Here is a 21426-nt window from a genome sequence, read left to right on the forward strand (position 1 = left end):
GGTAATTAATAAAGCGCTTCTGCCACGGGTTGTCGCGGGGAGCGAATTAGATCCCGCAGGAGGCCTGGGCCAGAGTGATTGCTTGGTAGGGTAGCTGGATTGCGCGCCCAGCCGCCAGCCCCGGGCGTTGCAGGGCGCGGGAGGGACGTGGGGCGGCCAGGGGCGCACGCGCGCGCGCGCAGAGGGAGAGCATCAGTTTGAGGGCAGCCTGGGATCACGACTCTCGAGCATTTATTATTATTTTGGGATTTTATTTATGAGTGACAGAGAGAGAGAGAGAGGCAGAGACACAGGCAGAGGGAGAAGCCCGATGCGGGACTCGATCCCGGGTCTCCAGGATCTCCAGGTGCTCAAGCCCCCCAGGGATCCCTACTTTGGAGCATTTAAAACCAAACCGAGGGAACAGGATGCAGTGTAGTATTAACACACTGAACGCCTCGGGGAGCGGGTAGGGTGGAGGGGGGAGGTCCCAAAGCATCACCCCTGGGTCCGCTCGGTGGGTGACAGGTGCAGAGGCAGCTCCCGCCCCCCCCCATCCCGGGAGCTCTCACCCCCCCCCCCCCCGGGGCTGAGCACCAGGGCGGGATGGCCTCGGTGCATTTTAGATCACCTTACTTTAAATAAAAGCTCTAAATTCTGTTCTCGCGCTGAACAAACCCTAAATGCCCAACTCTTTGGGGGAGAGGGTAGGCACCCCGTGCACTTTGCTTCCCCCCAAGCTCCAGGTCCCCAGGGCTCCCGTCGCGATCCCGCCGCCGGAGTTTTGAACGGGGCTGGGGCGCCGGGGTGGACGCGGTTGGGGGGCCGGACGCGGGTGCGCGACCAGGACCGAGGGTGACCGCGGGTTTCCTCTCGTGGGCTCGGCGGTCGGTGCAGGACCCTGGCTCGAGGGCGCCCCCTGCGGGCCGCGGTCGGGATCGGTCCTCGGAGCGGGGGCAGAGGGTCGCGGGCTCGGGTCCCGCGCGCTCCGGGTCTCTAACCAGCAGGTGCCTCGGGTCCCCGTTTCCGGTGTGTGCGCGCGCGCGGGTGCACGCTTTAACCGCCCCCCCAACCCCCGGCTTTTTTTTTTTTTTGGAGAGGAGCAAACATCTCTGGTTTTAATGTGGCCCAATTATCTCGTTTAAACGACTTAAAATGTTTCTCTTTAACTCATTTCAATCTAGTAAATATGCTTCAGCAAGTAGCTAATTTCTCAGGGATGGCTTCGCCTCTCCATTTGCATAGAAAGCGCGTCGGGGGCCGGCCCCCTCTTGGGGTGCCCAGGTCGCAGGCAGCTGGGCCTCCTCCTCCTCCTCCTCCTCCTCCTCCAGGGGGGACGCCTGGGTTTGGCCCAGGAAGGAGGGGGTGGGGGGGCCCTCAGTCTGCAGCTGGGCCCCTGGGGACCAGAGCAGCAGCGGGGGCGGAGCACCTGGCCACCCCCCCAGGGGGGCAGCCTCTCCTCCGAGCGCCCCCCCTCCCAGGGCCACCCCCCCACCGGGTCCTGTTCCAGGTTAGGGCCTCCCCTTTGGCGCGAGGGTCGGGGGGGCGCGCATTGATCCCCAAGTGCGTTTATTAAATCGCGTCTGGAGCTAGAGGGACGTGGATACAGGAGAGGAAATCGCGGCGCTCAGTTGAGCAATCTTCTGGCTTTAAATTCCGAATAAAAGTCTCAAATATTCCCGGGTCAGGGGGGCACTGTCTCATTAAAACCACTCTCGTCCTGAAACTGCAATGCAGACATTAAAGTGCAGTATTTTTCAATTAGAGCTGACGAATTCAATCAAAATTCCATAGATTAGGATGAAATGAGGCATGGGTCATTTACAGGGGAATTTAATTGCCGAGCCATTAGACAAATAGTATATTTGCCATTCCCGCGTTATCCATCATTTTCGACATCAATACCGGAGCCGCATCTCCCCGTCCCGCAGCCGCCCGGCGTCGGCTGTAAACACTCCCTTCCCTGTATCTTCTGATTATATCTGATTTCATTTAGGGCCATGGGGGATTATAAATGTTCACGCAATCAAGTTCATTAGGACTTCAAATCGCATTTCTGATTGGGATCGCTCTGCCGCTGTCCTCCGTGCGCCTTTCAAACCCCAGGACGAGGCTTTCAAAAAACATCTTTTTGCATTTAAAGCTGCGCATCCTTTTGTCTTCCGACGTCCCTCCCCCCCTGCCCCCGGGGCGGCCCGGCCCCCCTCGGGGCTCCTTGGGGAGGGAGCGGCCCCCGAGCCCCACCTGCCCCAAGAGCTGGAGCCCCAGCCCCCAGGCCAGCCCTTGAGAGCCCCCCCCTGCACGGCCGCGGGGCGCGGGGGACCCACGAGGTCTGCACGGGGCGCGGGGCTTGAGCCTCAAGAGCTGGTGGAGCGCGGGAGGGTGCGGCCCTGCTGCTCGCACCCCAGGCCTGCGCGCTGCGGGAGCCAGTGGGGGCGCAGGGCACCCTGGAGTCCCCAGGGATCCGCGATTGGTCCCCAATCTGGGGCCTGGGGTCAGGCCCCCGGGGCCCCCCTTTCCTGGCTGGCCCCTCTGACCCCATAGAAAGAGAGATCAGGGCAGAGGTGGGGGAGCTGGGGTGGGGGGTGCGGTCCCCAGCAGGTCTCTCTTCCCATCAGCGCACCCAAGAAACAAAGGAGCAGACTCTTCTGGGGGAGAGCTCGGCAAGGAAGGCTCGAGACATCCCTTCCAGCACAGTTGAAAAATAATAGCTTAATATTAACTGCTTCTCATAAAAATATACTTTCACAGCGATACAGTTACAAGAAGAAACCCTCATTTTACCCCCATACTTTGTGCTCATCGCTGTTAGCTGCCTCAGTAATTTAATTGGAATGAAACGTGAGAAATGTGTCATTTTTGAAGAATTTATGCATCACTTCCTAGAAATCTCATTGTGTTAACTAGGAGCCTACTGCGTTCTGTTTAGAACCCATAATCACATTTTTATGTGTCTGTATTACGAGCTAATGTGACCTCCTGTCTTTAGCAGATAAAAAAAAATTTTTTTTTCTTTTTTCCATAACGTCTGCAGCCAACTCTGGTTTGCATAAAGTACGCGGAGACCCCGTTTCCCCAGTGTTCGGCAAACTTACCAACTTTCTTTAGAGCGGGGCAAAGGCATGTGAATGGAAAAAGTACCTACCGAATGAATAATTACACACCAAATTAAAACCCTGCATTAAACATAGTCGACAGCAAATACTGCATTCTCAATCATGTTTATTGCTTACAAATTGCATTACAAAGAAATCTACTCTTTTTATTGGCGTGATTAAACAGAGTGTTAGGACTGCAGAAATACCATTCTGTTAGATTAGATGGAGGCTGGAAGCCGGGCTAGTCACATTGCCACGGCGAATGTATAATTTTGTTAAAGAACACGTTTAACACACAAATGAGGATTGGGCTGTCATTATGGCGTCATAAAAGAGTCATCTTAAAATTATATTTATTTATAAACACATTGCCTATAAAATGTGCACATTTAATACAAAGGACGTAGGCGATTCCATAATCAATATTTTAATTACTGAATTTTTTATTATAGCAGCGCAGTTCTATATGATACGTCACAGTTCTATAGCTTTCCTATATTCTCCTCCCCCTTTTTCATGTGAACTAAAATCTTGTTTTCTTCTCTTTAATTCTGGGGAGACAGGGTTGGTGGACCAGGGTAAGAGCGCTTGCTTATGGCGCCACCTGCAGGACTCTATGAAAAGGAGTTTCAATACTTGGAATCCTCTGCTGGGCTCTAGAAATGTCACCTCGGGCTTGTTGCAGCAGTTCAATGAAATTAGTATTTTTTTTTAAGATTTTATTTATTTATTCATTCATGAGACACACACACACACACACACAGAGGCAGAGACATAGGCAGAGGGAGAAGCAGGCTCCATGCAGGGAGCCCGACGTGGGACTCGATCCCAGGACTCAGGGATCACGCCCTGGGCCGAAGGCAGATGCACTTAACCGCTGAACCACTCAGGCGTCCCGAAATTAGTTTTTGTTTAGTTTCGAGACAAAATCCCGGAGTTTGCAAAGCATACTTAAATCCAACAAGTGAGATGCAGTATTGATCACAGTTGAAACTTGGGCGTTTCTGGAAAAGCCCGAGTGTGCGTCGAAAACTTGACTAAGGAGTAATGTATTCTTGAAATAATGGAATAAAAGATGCAATATCCCTGGTTTATCACTTGGTCCTCGGGCAGCCCTTAAGAGATGAAAAGCACTTGGCAAGCTAATAATATCTGCAATTGCAGTGATTAAGCTTCCCTTCGGTTGCCCCCGCATCGGGACCGGTCACTGGAGCAGACCAGCTCATTCCCCAAGCCTGTATTTTATACCGTTTTTGTGGAGGGTTAAGTGTTCTTTGCAGAAGTTCAACAGCCTGCCCCGTCGACGTGTGTCTAAAGGGTGATTTCGGAGATTGGAAATGTGACAATTATAGATAGTTACTGGGCTTAGCAAATGCTTCCTAATAGTCAGTGGTTTCGATTTTCTTCAAAACATGCTGCCTTGAGGATTACCATGTAACTTAGAATTAAACAGACACAAAGACCCTAGAAGACCGGCCCAATGCCGGGTTCAGAACTGTAGACCTAACACGTCCCGGGGTGCCCCGTCCGTGCTCTGACTGCCTGGGGGCTGCGGGCGGCGTCCTGAGGACAGTCTGCCCTGCGCGGGGCACAGCCAGGATGCATGGAGGCCCACGTCCTCGGGACCGCTGCTGGTGGGGAACCTCACTTGTGTATTTTCTGAATTCTCAGTGGCCAGATGACAAGTAGTGTCGTCAAAGACGCTCAGGAAAAGCGGAAGGAAACTATTCCTCTGTTATCTTTTTTTAGTGGAAACAGCGTTTACTCTTTTGTTACCTTCTGATTTTTGAACCGTGTGACTCCATCATTAAAAACTAAATATGAGGTTATAAAGAAACCAATTTAGGGCTTGTGGAATTGGGCTTATGTAATCTGCCCAAAGAGAAAAGTAATGATGTCCACAGGAACTGCTTAAGAATGGAAAACATTTTTAGAGCCTTTAATAATAATAAAAAAAAATACCAAGGTACATTTGGTTCACTGGAAGAGAAGTCAGCCAGGGTAATTCTGGCTTTAAAGTAGAACGTCTCGGGGAGCCTGGCTGGCTCAGTCGGTGGAGCATGCGACTCTTGATCTCCGGGTTGTGCGTTCAAGCCCCATTTTGGGTGTAGAGATTACTTAAAAATAAAAACTTAAAAAAAAAAAGTAGAATGTCTTTTCGGATATTTCACCTAGCTGACTTCTTTCCTTCCTTCCCTGCCTCCCTCCTCTTGGTCCTGTCCTCCCCCTCCCCCCTATTTCTCTTTCTTATCTATGGAGAATTATGTAAGTCCCCTTGATTTGAGAACTTCCTAATACATGTTGAACATGCAAGATACAGTCATCAAAATAAGTTTTTTTTTAAGATTGTATTTATTTGTTCATAAGGGACACACAGAGAAAGAGGCAGAGACACAGGCAGAGGGAGAAGCAGGCTCCGTGCAGGGAGCCTGACGTGGGACTCGATCCCAGGACTCAGGGGTCACGCCCTAGGCCGAAGGCAGGTGCTAAACCGCTGGGCCACCCAGGGATCCCCACCTGGCATGAATTTCTAGTGCCAGTTTATTTTCTACCTTTTCTGGTGAAGCTGCCATGTCATGTTCCGGATGAGCTGGAGGCAGTAAAGTACTGATATCATTGCTTTGTCCCTGTCGCACATGGGTCCAGGGTGACCGGGAGCACTGGACTAGAGGTACCGGCCACACGGCACGTGCTTGTGGCTGGCTGGTGGGGTGCGGTGGGGCTGCTTGTTCTGGAAGGTCCCATGACTGTGGAGGACACAGTGGGGACGGGGGTGGACCGGGAGGTGCCGGAGCTTCCACCTGCCCTGGGGATAAACGAGCATCTCTCCCTCGACGCGGAGCGGAAGCCGGAGGAAGGCGGCCACGAGGGCCCCGGCCTGTGCAGGGCCCGCCCCGCGTGGGCCAGCTGGTCTCTCCCGCAGCCGCGCTGACAGTGGGGCTCCCGCTGGGCCCCGGGCGCCCGAGGGGAGGAGCCCGTCTTGCAGCCCCAGCCGAGCGGGCTCAGTCCCTGGGGTCAAAGCGATGAGCAAGCGGCTGACTCGGTGCGTGAGTGATGAAACCCGAGGAACCTTCTGGATTAGCTCTTCCGGTAACATCTCCACGCTCAGAGAAAATTCCTGGAGGTGAAAATAACGAAAAAGGAACCATTCCTCCAGGACAGCTATAGGGAGCCATCCGCGCTTCCCTGTGAGAATCGTGTGCCATTTGGGGAAAAAACGTGTTTGGGGAAATCTAATAATTGATCATCATTCATCAGAATTTTAGAAATATAAAGTCAGTATGTGGGGGCGGCTTGATGGCCTTTGGCTCAGGGCGTTGGTCCTGGGTCCTGGGATCGAGTTCCGCACCGGGCTCCCTGCAAGGAGCCTGCTTCTCCCTCTGCCTGTGTCTCGGCCTCTCTCTCTCTGTGTCTCTCATGAATAAATAAATAAAATATTTAAAAAAAGTAAAATCAGTATGTTTTAAAGGAGTTCTTTTTCCCAGACTCTAAAACATCTATAAATGTGAATGCACTTCAGAAATACAACCTGACTGTTTTCCACGGTGGGTGGGATGGAGAGGGTGGCCGAAGACTCCGTCCTGTCAGGACAGCACGTCTGCTCAGGTTGTCGTTTGCAAAATGCAGTGAGGACAGGGCTCCCTCTCTCACCTACCCTGTACTCTTGCCCTTCTTCTTTGTTCTTATCAATAACATGACTTTGCTTTTCCACTTCTTACCTCTTTATCAGGCCATTTTCTTCTCAAAATAGTGCAATCATAACAACAGAAGGAACTATTTATTGAGTTCCTATGTTGGGCTGGCTTTGGACCTGGGGCTTTTCTATCTCTGCACTCAGTGGGGACGCCACCCCAGACCTCCAGAGTCCGAATCTGCAATTCAACAAGATCCTTCTCAAGCTGGAGAAGCCCTGCCTCCCATCAGGTCTCTCACTGAATCCTGACCCAACAAGAGGGGTGCAGATACTTGTACCTTCCAGCTGAGCAGATCACATCCGATTTCTGTTAAGTAACTGTTCTTGATTGGGGGCGGCCCCATCTCAAGGGTCACTGTGGGCTCCCGCCTGTCCTGCGTCGTGCTGCATGCCTCTCCGGGACAAAGCAATCTCCCCAGAGTCCCGCTGTGACCACATCACTCACCTGCTGGGTGGATCCTTATGGCTCCTCTGGTGGAGTTCAGAATCCCTAGTCTGGAAGCCAAGGCCCTCCCAATCTGCCCCATGCTGTCCCGTCCTTTCTTCTTTTCAGTTGCCAAAGCATGGGGACCCTCCCCTCCAGGAGGATGAATCTCTGTCCCCTCATCACGCCCTATACTTTCCTGCATGTTGCCATCGGCCTGGGTGGGGGTGTGAAGGGTCCCGAAGCCATGTGTACACAGGCCTTTTCTAGGTCAGGTGAGTTGTTTTGTCTTAAAGGGCAGGAGGTGGGCAGGGGGCACCTGGGTGGCTCAGTCGGTTAAGCGTCTGACTCTTGGTTTCAGCTCAGGTCATGATCTCAGGGTCAGGAGATCGAGCCCCACATTGGGCTCCACGCTCAGCAGGGCGTCTGCTTGAGATTTTCTCTCTCTCTCCCTCTGTGCTCCCCACTCTCTTTCTCTCAAATAAAAATAAAATCTTAGAAAAAAAAAGGGTGGGTCAGCTGAAGGTGCTAGGGGATGTGGTCCTATCACCCTCTTGGCCCACTGTGTTAAAATCAAGGCTCAGCTCCCTCCCTGCTCCAGGATGTCTGCCCTCACTGGGGGTAGGTCCTGTCTGGGCCCTTCCACCTCCTCTGTAGGCTTCCTTACGGTGCACGCAATATCCTACCTGTGCTGCAGGGGTCACCGGGCTGCACACCTTCCAGCCTGAGACAATGGGAGGCACAGCTCGCCCTGGCCCACCCTGCTAGGTTTGTCTAAGCAGCACCTGGTGCTCGCTCAAAGTGCAAAACTGGACTCACTGCTCATCCTCAGAGAAAGATCATCATGAGTTCTTATTCTAGGGGTAGGGGTTCCTAGGTGCCTTAGTCAGTTAAGCACCCAACTCTTGATTTTGGCTCAGGTCATGATCTCAGGGTCATGAGACTGACCCCCCTGTTGGGCTCTGCACTGAGTGTGGAATCTGCTTAAAATTCTCTCTGCCCCTCCCCCACTCATGCTTTCTCTCTAAAAAAAATAAGGGATATTAATAGAAACTTTGAGGTCTGGTAAGGCCAACAGATCAAGAGACAACTGCCATTGAAAAGATAGTTTATTACTCACCATTCCCAAGAGAAGGGGCACACGGTACCATGGGGGGACATGGGGAAGCACCAGGGTTGCTTAGGAGGTTGGGGGAGGGGATGGGGACAGAAGCCACTATTGTGTTTTCCAGGGAAGGAACGACCAGGCAGGATAGTCGGGCTTAGGATCAGCTAGTCTGAGTAACTTCAGCAGGCTCTGAGGTATCAGGGCTGTCCCCACCTGTCTGGCACCGGGCCCCAGGACAGTTACGACAGGTGGTTAGTAGTTAGGAGAGGTGGTTAGTAGTGCAACTCCGACAGCCCAGTGAAGGAGGTGGTTGGGGGTGTGAGCTCTGGATTGGTTGGTTTGCATTTGAAAAGCATGTTTGAGGGTGAGTTGTTTGTTGTCTCTAGGAATTGGCTTACCCTGGGTGGGGACAGTCCCTCCAGGGTGAGCAAGGTCCCAGGTATCAAAGCACCAGAATACAGAAAAGGAAAGACGTGGTCTATACGGTCCTTGACCCTCAGAACATCGCTCTTGTATGTGATGCTCAGGCTGGGCTGATGGCCAACCTCTACCAACCTGTCTCTTCCCGGCGTCTGGCTTCCTGGACTGCTGGCCGCAGCCGAATCAGCTGGGGTTTGGTGAGGGTGTCAGAGAGAAGACTCACAAGGGATCACAACGTTGGGCTCGCCATCCCCGGGATGTCCTTTGGGGAGTTCTGGACTGTAATGTGCTGGGAAGCACCAGGGGGCTCCTGGCGGGGGGCGTGTCCCTGTTACGGGAACAGGTGTCCTCTCTCAGTGTGGACATGCACATGTGCTGGGGACAGAGCCTTTCTAGGTGGCCAGGCTCCAGGAGGGGTGGGGTGTTCCTGAGAGGCAGAGAGTCTGCAGGCTGGGGGGCAGCATGGATGCTGGTAGCCCATGCAGGGAAAACAGGGGTACCTTTTAGTTCAGCTTCTGTCGAAGAGTACCTTCCGATACAACTACTAGGGTATCACAGCCTGGAGCCTTGCAAGCAACCCTGAGAGGCAGAAAGGCCTTGTATTACCCTTTCCCTCCCAAAGTGCCCGGGAGGCTCAGCAGGGTCTGTGCAACCACCAGGGGCCATGGGAGGTGCCCTCCGGGTCTGCCCCTCGTCCTCACGGGCTTGCCTCCGCGCAAGCCTCCACGGAGGGCAGCAGTGAGATCCGGAGCCTTGGTCCCAACGCTCTGGTTTTCAGTGCAAAACACCCTCTGGTTCCAAAAGGAGGTAATTTTGCAGGGACTCTGGCAACGGTAACAGGGGCACGAGGTGAAAGCACTTCTTGCCGAATAATTTCCGAATGGCACAGCGGCAGAGATGCTGCAGACAGCGCGGGGTGTGGGCCAAGGCAAAGAAGGACTGGTAGAAGGCCTGGTGCATCTGGAAGGAAGGCAGATGGGGTGTAAACTCAGGTGCTGGGCCGACGGCCCCAAGGCCCCAGGCAAGCAGCGCCCTCCACAGAGAGGGTGCGCATAGTGTTCGGAGGCGCACTTCCCGTGGGGTCCGAGGGAAGCCCGTCTTGGGTGGGGAGACAGCCCATATGGGTTATCTCCCATCCCGCTCTGCTCCCCGCGCCGCCCAGTGCATCTGCTGTTGCGCAATAAGCCCCAACTCAAGTGAATGAGACACTTGAGGGGAAGTCTTCTGGAGGCTTCTGGGGGGATAAAAGGCCCTCCCTGTTTCTTAATCGACAGTGACTGCAGACTCTGTTGGGTCCCTGTGAGGTGCCTGCAGCTGCCTCGGCCACATCTAGGCTCTGGGGTGGGTGGGCAGAGGACACACAGGAGCAGAGCCTGTGGGCTCAGGTGCTCCCTGCACCCACCCTTCTCCAGTGGGATGGGGGCGTTACTCAAGCTCTGACGTTCCTCCAGCCGAGTGAGGGTCGGGGTTCTGCTCCTTGCAGCCAACAGCACCCCGAGCGCAACAACAGCTCTTGGCTGCGTGATTCCTCCAGAAGCGAAGCAGCAATACTCACACACACCTGCACTCGCCCTCTCCGTGCCCTTCCTCAGGTGCTCTGCACTTCCCGCCGCCCTGGGAGGACTGCGCACATGAGCAGAAACACAGCGGGGCTGCAGGGACGGGCCGGCTCCCTTACCTGAAATACTTCCTCAGGAATCACTTCCCTCCAGGACTCGGATACACGGAGCTGAGGGTAGGAGTTGAAGAGAGTCTCAATAACTGTGGGGGCCAGTGCACAGGTCTTCAGCACCTGGGTGGAAGCGGTGGGACACCAAGCTTACTGGGTTTGGGGTCCAGGTGGGGAAAGGGCCCGCAGATACGGGGGTTTGTGGGGGTCTCACCTTCTGGCTGTGGGACCTCACGATGCCACATGGGGAACAACAGCCCTCACCGTACGAGGACAGCAGGGCCATGGAGTTAGCTCCCAGACAAGCACAAGTGGGCGCTCTGGGAAGGGGCCTGGCCTAGCGTGGGGACGGCTGCACATCCCAAGTCTGGGCACCTTGCCTGGGCACCTTGCCCAGGAGGGGCTCTCCTGGCCCCTGGATGGCTGTCCAGAGCAAAGGAAGGAGGTTCTGCTGGGGGCCAGGTGTGGGGGGCAGTTTGGTCCAAGGTTGGTGCTCACCATTTCTCATGTCAACTTTCTAATATGTCGGGACACTGAGGGAGAATTGCTTTGTTGTCAAATTTCCCCCTGGCTTGGCCTCTCTATCTTATTTCCAGTCCCCACTGGCCAAGGATTCCGGTTGTCGTATTAGCAAATTTTACAAGTTCAGGTTCGTCAGTTTCATCATGAAGATGAGAGCACTATCTGCTTTTTAAAAAAATAAGTTTCTTGGGATGGTGAATGTCAATGAGCACAAAAGTAGGCCGGATGGTATGATGACCTCCAAGTACCCACCATCAGCCCATGGCCAGCCCTGCCCCATCCCACAGCCCTTCACCGCCACCCCCCATATTATTTTAAAGCCAATGCAATGTATCCTGTCATTTAATCTATAAATATTTCAGTGAGACTCTCATGGGGCACTTTAAGAGAAACACATCATTATAAGACTTGAGGAATTAACAAGTTTCTTAGCATCATCTAATATATGGCCAGTGTTTAAATTCACAGATTTCTCTTAAATGCCAATATATAAAAAACAAACAAACAAACAAAAAAGTTCTTTGAATGAGAACCCGAAGAAAGCCAGCAGGGTTGAGATTGGTTGATATGATCAGATCACTCACTTTTTTGTGTCATGTTACTTATTTGTTGAAGAAACTGGGTTATTTGTCCCAGGAGGCAACAAATAACAGGAGGTTATTTGTCCCACAGAGTTCCTCTGTGTTGGGATTTTGCTCACTGTATTCCCTGTAGGGTTTTGGAACACGATGCTCTTCTGCTTTTCATAAATTAGTGGTTGGACTTGGAAGATGGATCAAATTCAGATCTGATTTTGGGGAGGGGCAGGGCAACTTCATAGTCTTCTGTTTTTGAGGTTTAAGATTTACCAAGTGTTGTTAAAATTATTCTTAGTATTTCTTCATTGAGAAAACTGAGATTAAGCAATTTTCTTAAGATCAGGCACCAAATATCTAAGCGGACAATTAACAGGCAGGGCCATCAGCTGAGCTCACTGGGGCTCTCTGAACAGAAATAGAAGAATGATCTAAATCACTAAGTATGGTTGCTCCATTCACAACCTGCTGAGCTTCCTTCAGATATGAAATCCCTTTAAAAGATATCAAAATAAAACAGGAAATTAATATCTCTTTGCTTAGAGATAAGCACTATTAGCATTTTGTGTGTACTCACGTTTTCGCATTTAGACAAAAATTAATATATACGGTAAAAGTGGGCTGTTTTGCCTATTATTTTGAAACTTGATTTTTGTCCCCTCAAAATCAATTGTGAAGGGGCGCCTGGATGGCTCAGTGGTTGAGCGTCTGCCTTCAGCTTAGGTCGTGACCTCGGGGTCCCGGGATCGAGTCCCACATGGGGACTCTCTCTCTCCCTGTGTCTCTCATGAATAAATAAATAAAATCTTTAAAAAAAAAAAAAAAAAAAGAAAAGAGAGTGCCTCTTTCCCCCTACCCGAATCACAATATGGCATATTTACTCTTGTTTTGGTCGACCATTTGTCTTCCTTTGTAAATTACTAAATTACATCCTTGGCTCAGTTTTTCTACAATATGTTCATTTTTTTTTGCATTGATTTGTAGATATATTATTTTTCAGTCAGATAGTCATTTTTGCAAATGATAGCATTTTCTTCTCTCTGTATAAATATTTCACATTTATTTTTCTTGTCTTATTACATTGACCAGAGCTATAAAGTCCAATGTTACAGATTTATTTATTTTAGGGAGAGAGAGAGAGAGAGAGAGAGAGAGAGAATGTGAGTGAGGAGGGGGCACAGGGAGAGAGTCTTCAAGCAGATTCCCTCCCGACCAGGGGCTTCATCTCAGGACCCTGAGATTATGACCTGAGCCAAAACCAAGAGTTGGATGTTTAACTGAATGAGCCGCCCTGGGGCCCCTAAAATTCAATGTTAAATAACAATATTGATAGCAGGTTTCATCATCTTATTCCTAATTTTAATAAGATTATCTCTAATGTTTTGCCATAAATACAACCTTGGATATTAGTTTCAGATAGATAATCTGTTCTAAATTAAGGAAGTATATTTCTAATCTTAAAAATTACTACAAATTTAAGGATTTAATTGTAATTTTTGCCTTTTTCTAACCAAGTTGATACAGGATTTCCTTATATTGACCCATTTTTGTCTTCATGGCACAGACTCTCTTTTACTATTCCACATAAAATGGTAGGTTCAATTTGCTAAGATTTCTGTATTTAAGAACTAAATGTGGTTTGTCATTTCATTTTTTAAGCTACTTTTGTTAGGTTTTAGTATCACTTTATGTCAACTAGTCAATTTAGAAAATTTCTATCTTTTTAACATCCTGGAAGATTTTAAAAGTACATACTTATTGGAATTAAGAAGGCACAACAGATCTTGCATTTAACATTGTCTAAGCCTGGCCTGAAGCCGCATGTAATAATTTGATATTTTCACTTCCTTCCATGATTATTGGTCTATTTTGTTTCGATTTTTTCTTCTTCTTTTTTTAGGATTCTATTTATTTATTTGAGAGAGAGAGAGAGAGAGAGAGAGGGAGAGAGAAAGAGCACAGCAGGGAAGCAGCAGAAGGAGAGAGAGAAGCAGACTCCCTGCTGAGCAGGGAGCCTGACGTGGGTCTCAATCCCAGGACCTTGGGATCATGATCTGAGCCCAAGGCAGATGCTTAACCGAATGAGCCACGCAGGCACCCTGATTTCTTCCTTTTTTAAAAAAGATTTTATTTTTAAGTAATCTCTATGCCCAATGTGGGGCTTGAAGTCACAACCTTGAGATCGAGAGTCACATGCTTCACTGACTAAACCAGCCAGGCGTCCCTTGAATTCTTCTTGAATCAATTTTAAATCCATATTTCCCTCGAAAACAATCTTAATTTTATGTTATTCATTTTTTTAAAAGATTTTATTTATTTATTCATGAGAGACACAGAGAGAGAGGCAGAGACACAGGCAGAGGGAGAAGCAGGCTCCATGCAGGGAGCCGGATGTGGGACTGGATCCTGGGACTCCAGGATCACTCCCTGGGCCGAAGGCAGGCGCTAAACCACTGAGCCACCCAGGGATCCCTATGTTATTCATTTTTTAAAAAATCTAATTCCAGTATAGTTAACATACAGTGTTATATTAGTTTCAGGTGTACACTATGGTGATTGAACAATTCTATACATTACTCAGCGCTCATCATGATAATTATTCTATTAATCCTCATCAACTCTTTCACCCTTCCCCCCACCTGCCCGCTGGTAACCACCAGTTTGTTTTCTATAGTTAGGGGTTTTGTCTCTTGGTTTGTCTCCTTTCTTCTTTGTTCATTTGTTGTTGTTTCTTAGACTTTACATATGAGTGAGATCATATATATAGCATTTGTCTTTCTCTGACTTATTTCACTTGGCATTACAGTCTCTAGATCCATCCATGTTGTTGCAAATGGCAACAATCTTCATTTTAAACAAATTTAGCATTGCATATGTATCCATCAGGGTTCCAGTAGGAAACAGATGACACGTTGATATAGGATTGTTCCAGGATAATTTTTAAAAAATTTTTATTGATTTTTATTATTTTATTTTATTCTATTTTTTTGATACAGGGGCTGTTTAGCCAGGTGTGAGTACAGGCGATGTCAAGGGACAGTGGTCTAAAGTGGAGCTGGAAGCACAGGTATTTCCACCTCTGGGCCTGAAGATTGGAGAGTTGGGTGGGCTATCAGGAGTAGTGACCTTGGGTTGGGGACATGCAACCAGCCTGAGGCAGTGAGGGGCCCACGTGGAGACACCCTCTGACTTCATGCCCCTTTGCCCACTGTCTTCTGGAGACTGTACTGGTGAAACCCAGGAAGGCAGAGGGCCCAGAACCTTCTCAATGTGTCCAAGCAGATGGAGAGTAAATCTGGATGGGGAGATACCCTCACTATATCGAGGAGTAAGCATCCTTTTTCATTTGAAATTCACTATAATTGTATTTTTAATGTTCTTCCTTGTTTAGTCTTGCTGGAATTTCTTTAATTTGTTTTTTTCGAGGAATCCCCTGTTGGCTTTTGTTGACCAGTTCTCTCTTAAAATATTCTAAACTTTTTTAAAAAACGATTTTACTGGGGTCCCTGGGTGGCTCAGCGGTTTGGCGCCTGCCTTCCGCCCAGGGCCTGATCCTGCAGCCTCGGGATCGAGTCCCATGTCGGGCTCCCCGCATGGAGCCTGCTTCTCCCTCTGCCTGTGTCTCTGCCTCTCTCACCCTCTGTGTATCTCATGAATAAATAAAATCTTTAAAAAAAATATTTTACTTATTTATTTTGAGAGAGACAGAACCCCAATGAGGGGCTCTATCCCAGGACCCTGAGATCATGACCTGAACTGAAGGCAGATGCTTAACCGACTGAACCACCCAGGTGCCCCTAAAATATTCTAATCCATTAATTTTTGCATTTACTGTTATTAATTCCTTTGCCTGTTTCTTTCTGCCTCCTTGGATTGACTGCTCAGTTAGTTTAGTAACATTTTTTCCCTCCGAGTCATAATACAAGCAACTTTTAAAATGGTGTGGATTTTCCTTTGAACATAGGTATGGTCATAGCCATACGTTTTGAGGCACAGTGTTCTGTCTTTCTTAACTATTCTGCAATTATATAACTATTTTTTTAAAAAAATATTTTATTTATTTATTCATGAGAGATACACAGAGAGAAGCAGAGACACAGGAAGAGGGAGAAGCAGGCTCCCTGCAGGGAGCCTGACGTGGGACTCGAATCCAGGACCCTGAGATTACGATCTGCGCTGAAGGCAGATGCTCAACAAACTGAGCCACCCAGGTGCCCCTCATTTTATTCTTTATGGTTTTTTATGCTCATTTCTTTTGTTGTCTGATTTCCATTTCACAGGTTTGTATTTTTATATTTTGGAAGCACGTATCCTTCCAAACCACCATTAGGTGGTTACCTTCAAAATAAAAAATAATGGCTTATATTTCCTAAACATCAACACTGTATCTTTTGTGTTCTAGACATGGCATTGTCTCTACTCTCCTGTTCCTCTCATAACCAATTCTTCTCTTTCCTTAATAACATCTAGAGTTGGGATGCCTGGGTGGCTCAGCAGTTTAGCACCTGCCTTTGGCCAGGGCGTGATCCTGGAGTCCCAGGGTCGAGTCCCGCGTTGGGCTCCCGGCATGGAGCCTGCTTCTCCCTCTGCCTGTGTCTCTGCCTCTCTCTCTCTGTCTGTGTCTATCATGAATAAATAAATAAAATCTTAAAAAAATAACATCTAGAGTTTTAGTCCCAGATTACCATTATTACAAGATTGTATTTTATGTTATGTATCTCCTTCAGAAATAATTTTTGGTAGTAGCATTTAGTTTTACAACCTGCCTTTTAACTACTAAAGTTATTTCTCTTTCACTGGGTGGTTTGCTCACCCCCATCCAGGAAGCCATGCATCCCAGATATTTACCAAACTCTTACCAGAAGTTGGGGATATTGTTACATCTGCATGATACAGTGGCAAGCTCTGCCTTCACAGAATTTTACTGTCCCAAATAAAAGAAAATGACGATAGAAAACAGGTGCCACAGTGTCATGGTGGGGGAATCACAACGTACTAGAAATGGTACCTAAGTCGGATATGGATTTCCTGTGGGTGGTGAGTTGGTCAGGGGAAGATTTCTGCAGGACATGACATTGGACCCAAGACCTGGCTAAGGAGGAGGAGTCACAAAAGTATGGAGGGTTCTGAGGACAAGAGTGTTCCAGGTGGAGAAAACAGTGACCAAACCTGGAGGTGAGCAGGAGCTGAAAATGTTGGCGGACATGACTTTGAGGACACAGGGGAGCCCTGGGGGACTGCACCTCGGGGAGTGACAGGATCAGATTTTAATTTCCAAAGCATCACCATGGCTACAGCGCTGAGAACAATTTCCGGGGCAATATTGGAGGCTGGGAGGCCAGCCCAGGGGACATTTCCACAGCCTAGGATGGATGGGTGGTAGCCAAAACTCTACTGGTGGCCACCAGGATGGAGAGAGGAGGAAGATCCCGAGAGACCGTTAGGAAGTGGAGTTGAGGGCATTTGCAGGCTTGAGTTTCCCATCCCTGGGATGGGCTTTCCCCTCACCTCTTCCATCCCACCGGCCTTCAGCAGCCCGCCCTGGCAAAGAGCACTGATGGCTGCTACCTCGGGTGGTCAGTGCTCTGCCTCGGCCAGGCTGGGTCGGCCACATCTCTGTGACATGTTCCTCACTTCGTGTCCAGGAAGCCATGCTCTCATTCCACCTCCTTCACTGACTCCTCTTGTTTCCTCGGTGGTCTTCTCATCTCTCTCTCTCTTCTTGACATTGGAACACCCCTTAACCAGCTCTCCTTCCTCTTCTTTTTCTGTGTATTTTCACTTCCTGGTGGTCCCATCCAGTCTCCTGGCTTTAAGGACCATCCGTAGGTGAAGATGTGGTACAAGTGCACAATGGAATGTTGCTCAGCCATAAAAAAGATGGAAGTCCGGTTCCTGGGTGGCTTAGTGGTTGAGCACCTGCCTCCAGCCCAGGGCGTGATCCTGGGGCCCTGGGATCGAGGTCCGCATCGGGCTCCCTGAATGGAGCCTGCTTCTCCCTCTGCCTGTGTCTCTACCTCTCTCTTTGGGTCTCTCATGAATAAATAAATAAATAAAATCTTTAAAAAAAACCCAAAAGATGGAAGTCTTGCCATTTGCAACAACATGGATGGAGCTGGAGTGTATAAAGCTGAGTGAAATAAGTCAATATACCATATTACCTCACTATAGGTAGCATTTAAGAAACAAAACACATAACAAGAAAAGAGACAAACAAAAACCCAGACCTTTAGCTCTAGAGAACAAACTGGTGGTTACCAGAGGGGAGGGTGGGCAATGGGTGAAGTAGGTGAAGGGGATTAAGGGTACACTCATCGTGATGGGCTCTGAGGAATGTCCAGAATTGTAAAATCTACTCTATCGTACACCTGAGGCCAATATAACACTGGGTGTTAATTATACTTGACTAAAAATCAATAAATACCATCCACATGCCACCAGTGCTCAAAATGTATCTGCAGGTCAGTCAAATCCTTCTCTCAAGTTCTGGGCTGGAAGAGCCAACTGCTTACTTGGTATCAAAACAACCCCCAAGTTCTTATTCTACCCACAACCCACAACCTTTCCAGCTCAGCCGACAGCAAATCCATCTTCCCAGCCCCTCAGGCTGAATGCCTTGGAGTCATCTTTGACTCGTCTCTTTCTCTCCAATCGCACATCCGATCTGCCAAGATATCCTGGTGGCTCCACCTCCAAAAAACATCCAGAATCAGAGCCTCTCCCTTGTGCTCACCGCCAGCACCCCTCACGTGGATCCTGGCAACAGCCTCCTAAGTCGTCCCTCTACTTCCGCACTCCTCCTCCTGACATATTTCCTCAGCACAGAGGCCAGAGGGTCCCCATCAAATGTCAATCAGGTCCTGCCACTCTGCTCAAAACCCTCTGATGGCCAAAGTCGTGACGGTGCCCTCCAAGGCCCCACACCATCTGTGCCTCTCCTCCACCTCTGGTCTCATCTCCTACTGTCACCAGCTCTCTCCACCATCAGCCATACTGGTCCCCTTGTTCTGCACACAGGTCAGGCCCACTCTGGCCTCAGGCTGCATACTGGGTCGGCTGGTCCCTTCTCCCCTGGACCCCTGCAATGCCAATGCCCTCACCTCTCTCAAGTCTTGAGCCAAAGCCACCCACCCTAGCTACTGAGCTTAAAACTGCAACTGCCCCCCTTCACCCTCACTTTCTCTCTCTCTCTAGTCTTTATCACTTTATTGGCCCATTTATTATGCTCATTGTTTAAAGCTTGTCTTCTCATTAGAATGTAAGTGCTATGAAGGCAGAAATATTTCCCCCCCTGAACTGTCCACTCATGTATCCAAAACACCTAGTATGTTGCTGACACATAGTTGGTGCTCAATAAATATTTGTTGACTAAATAATCAAATAAATAGAAGTATTTTTTGATGCATTAGGAAGGTCTTTTTTTAAAAAATGATTTTATTTATTTATTCATGAGAGACACACACACACACACACACACAGAGAGAGAGAGAGAGAGAGAGAGAGAGAGAGGCAGAGACACAGGCCGAGGGAGAAGCAGGCTCCATCCAGGAAGCCTGACGTGGGACTCAATCCTGGGATCATGCCCTGAGTTAAAGATGCTCAACTGCTGAGCCACCCAGGCGTCCCATGGAAGGCAAGTCTTATGAACCCCTGATATCTAAAAAGGTCTTAGTTTTGCCATCAAAATGAAAACCATCTTGGCTAGCACCCAAACTTTTTCTTTAAAGATCTAAAGATGGTATATCCTTGTCTTATGATAATATAGTAGCAGAGAAATCAGAGTCCAGCCTGAGTTTTATTACTTTATGAATAATCTGTTTTCTCTTCAGATAGTTTGCAAGATTTTTTTCATGTTTTTTCAGAACACTTTTGCTAGAACGTATATAGGAATGTGTCTCCCAGGATGCCTGGCTGATAGAGCGTGAAACTCTTGATCTTGGGGTTGTAAGTTCAAGTCCCATGTTGGGAGTAGAGAGTACTTAAAAATAAAATCTTAAAAAAAAGAAAAAAAAGAAGAAGGAATGTGTCTCCCATCACTGATTTGCAGAGAATATCCATTCAACTTCTAGGAGTTAAGACTTCTAGGGCAGCTAAGTTTTCTTCTATTATGTTTTTGATTACCATTTCTGATCCATTGGCTCTAGGCTCTTCTTCAATAGTATCACTTTTCCGTAGGCTAGCTTTCTACCCTCTGCTCTTCATGACCACCACTTTCTCTTCTAGTTTCTTGGTTTTGTTTTTTTTCTCCTGCACTTAGGAAGAGCTTTTAACATTAGCCCTCCTTTGCAGTGAACACACTGTGGTTGACTTTCCAACACTCCAAAGGATTCCTTTAATCCAGTCACGACAACTCCATTCCCCTTGCCATCAGTGGTTTGGGGAAGTGCATGTTTACATCAGCTGGGGCCAGCGAAACACAGGAGGGCCTCTTCAGGGCTTCCAGAGAAAGGCAACTGGATATGAAGCTGGCTGGCCCAGTTGTTGCTGGAAGCCACCTTATGACCAAGAGATGAGCCATTCTCAGGACAAAGCTGACTCACTGAGGTTGGAAAAATCTGGTTCCTTGATGGCATCATGGGGACACAGAAACAACCAATCCCAAAGCCTATCCTTGCTCCCCCAGTTCTTGTTATATGAGATACGGAGGCTGGAGCCAAGTCAGGGGCTGCCAGTGGGGGCTGTGACCATGAGGGTGCCATTGGGTGCTGGAGCGTTGGACATGCAGGAGCTGCTGGCAAAGCTACCAAGGCAGAGAAAGTGAAGGAGAAACACCCTGGCTTCTTGTACCCTCCACACCTAGCTTTCCACGGTGTCTCCTTTAGCAGAAGCCGGCCAGAAGCTGGCCGGTAGGGACTCTGAGCTCAGCTTGAGAGGTCCAGCTATGCGGCCCCCACCCCGTCCACATGCAGAGCAGAGCTGGGGGACACCCGGGAGTGGATCTGAGGGCACGCGTGCCAACAGCACAGCTCCCTTGCTTCCATCACCAGCTCAGTTCCTTCTACGAATCAGTTCTGCTTTTTCCTTCCCTTCACGTGCTCTCCACCTACCACCTACTACAACCTGGTCTCCTCCGTCTTCCTCTTCACGTCATCCTACTGCCTTGTCCCCATAACGGGCTCTATTTGAGGGACTCAGAGGCTGTCTTCTTTCACTCTGTAGATGATGGCACACCCGGCACATGGGTTCTCAGATTTCCTTCTGGATCTTCCGATGAGAGGCATGGACTTCCTTTCTCATCTCTGGATGCTGTCCCTGTTTTCCGTTTTTCTGCCTCCCTTTCCCTCATCGTGAATCCATTTATTTACCTCCCTATTCATCTTGGATTAAGGCAAGATCCGGACATGAGGTCTGCCAATATGCAGGAGAAGCTGGTGGTGGTGCCGTTCCCATTCCACCTGGGAGACGGTGGAGAGGCCGAGTGGAGGAAAGCTCATGAGGACGATGCCCAGCCCTGTTCTGCTTCCACATCCACCTGCTGACTGTGGCCCCACCGGGAGGCCTCTTCCCCTACCCTCTTCCCAGCAGAGTTAGCAGTTGCTATGCAACCCGGGTTCCTCCATTTCCACCTCTGCACTTTGCTGCATCTCCTAGCCTGCACTGCATCTCCAAAGACCTCCTCTCCTGCCTGGTCGACTTTAAAAACATTTTTGTAATGTCTGCTGATTGCCTGAGAACTTAGGGCAGTGCAGCCGAGGAGCCTGAGCCCCCTGGCTCAGACGTGAGGTCATCTGGTTGGTGCTGTGGATTTGCTTTTCCTCCCCCTCCCTGCCCGTCTTCCCTTCCCTCCTCCTGCCTGTCTTTGCAGATATTAGAGAACGAAGACAGGAACAGCTGCCCTTTAGAAGCTGGTAATCATATTGCCATCGTAAGGATGATCATCTCTGGGCCCCCTACCTACCTAAAATTTTTTTTTGTCCCAATTTTTTGTCTGTTCAGA

The 21426-nt window shown here is 49.1% G+C and overlaps 1 protein-coding gene across 1 annotated transcript in view; it reads right to left on the bottom strand.

The window, feature by feature from the left end:
* Positions 1 to 8286: 8286 nt before the first annotated feature.
* ASB18 (ankyrin repeat and SOCS box containing 18) overlaps positions 8287 to 21426 on the bottom strand; it is a 61483-nt gene continuing 48343 nt past the window's right edge. The window contains exons 6-7 of the mRNA XM_072796791.1: positions 10402 to 10515; positions 8287 to 9683 (exon numbers count right to left, since the gene is read on the bottom strand). Coding sequence (XP_072652892.1) covers positions 9498 to 9683; positions 10402 to 10515 — 300 coding nt within the window. The 3' untranslated portion in view covers positions 8287 to 9497. The remainder of the gene's footprint in view (positions 9684 to 10401; positions 10516 to 21426) is intronic.

The sequence above is a fragment of the Canis lupus genome, chromosome 24 (genome assembly GCF_048164855.1).
Source record: "Canis lupus baileyi chromosome 24, mCanLup2.hap1, whole genome shotgun sequence".
NCBI lineage: Eukaryota > Metazoa > Chordata > Mammalia > Carnivora > Canidae > Canis > Canis lupus.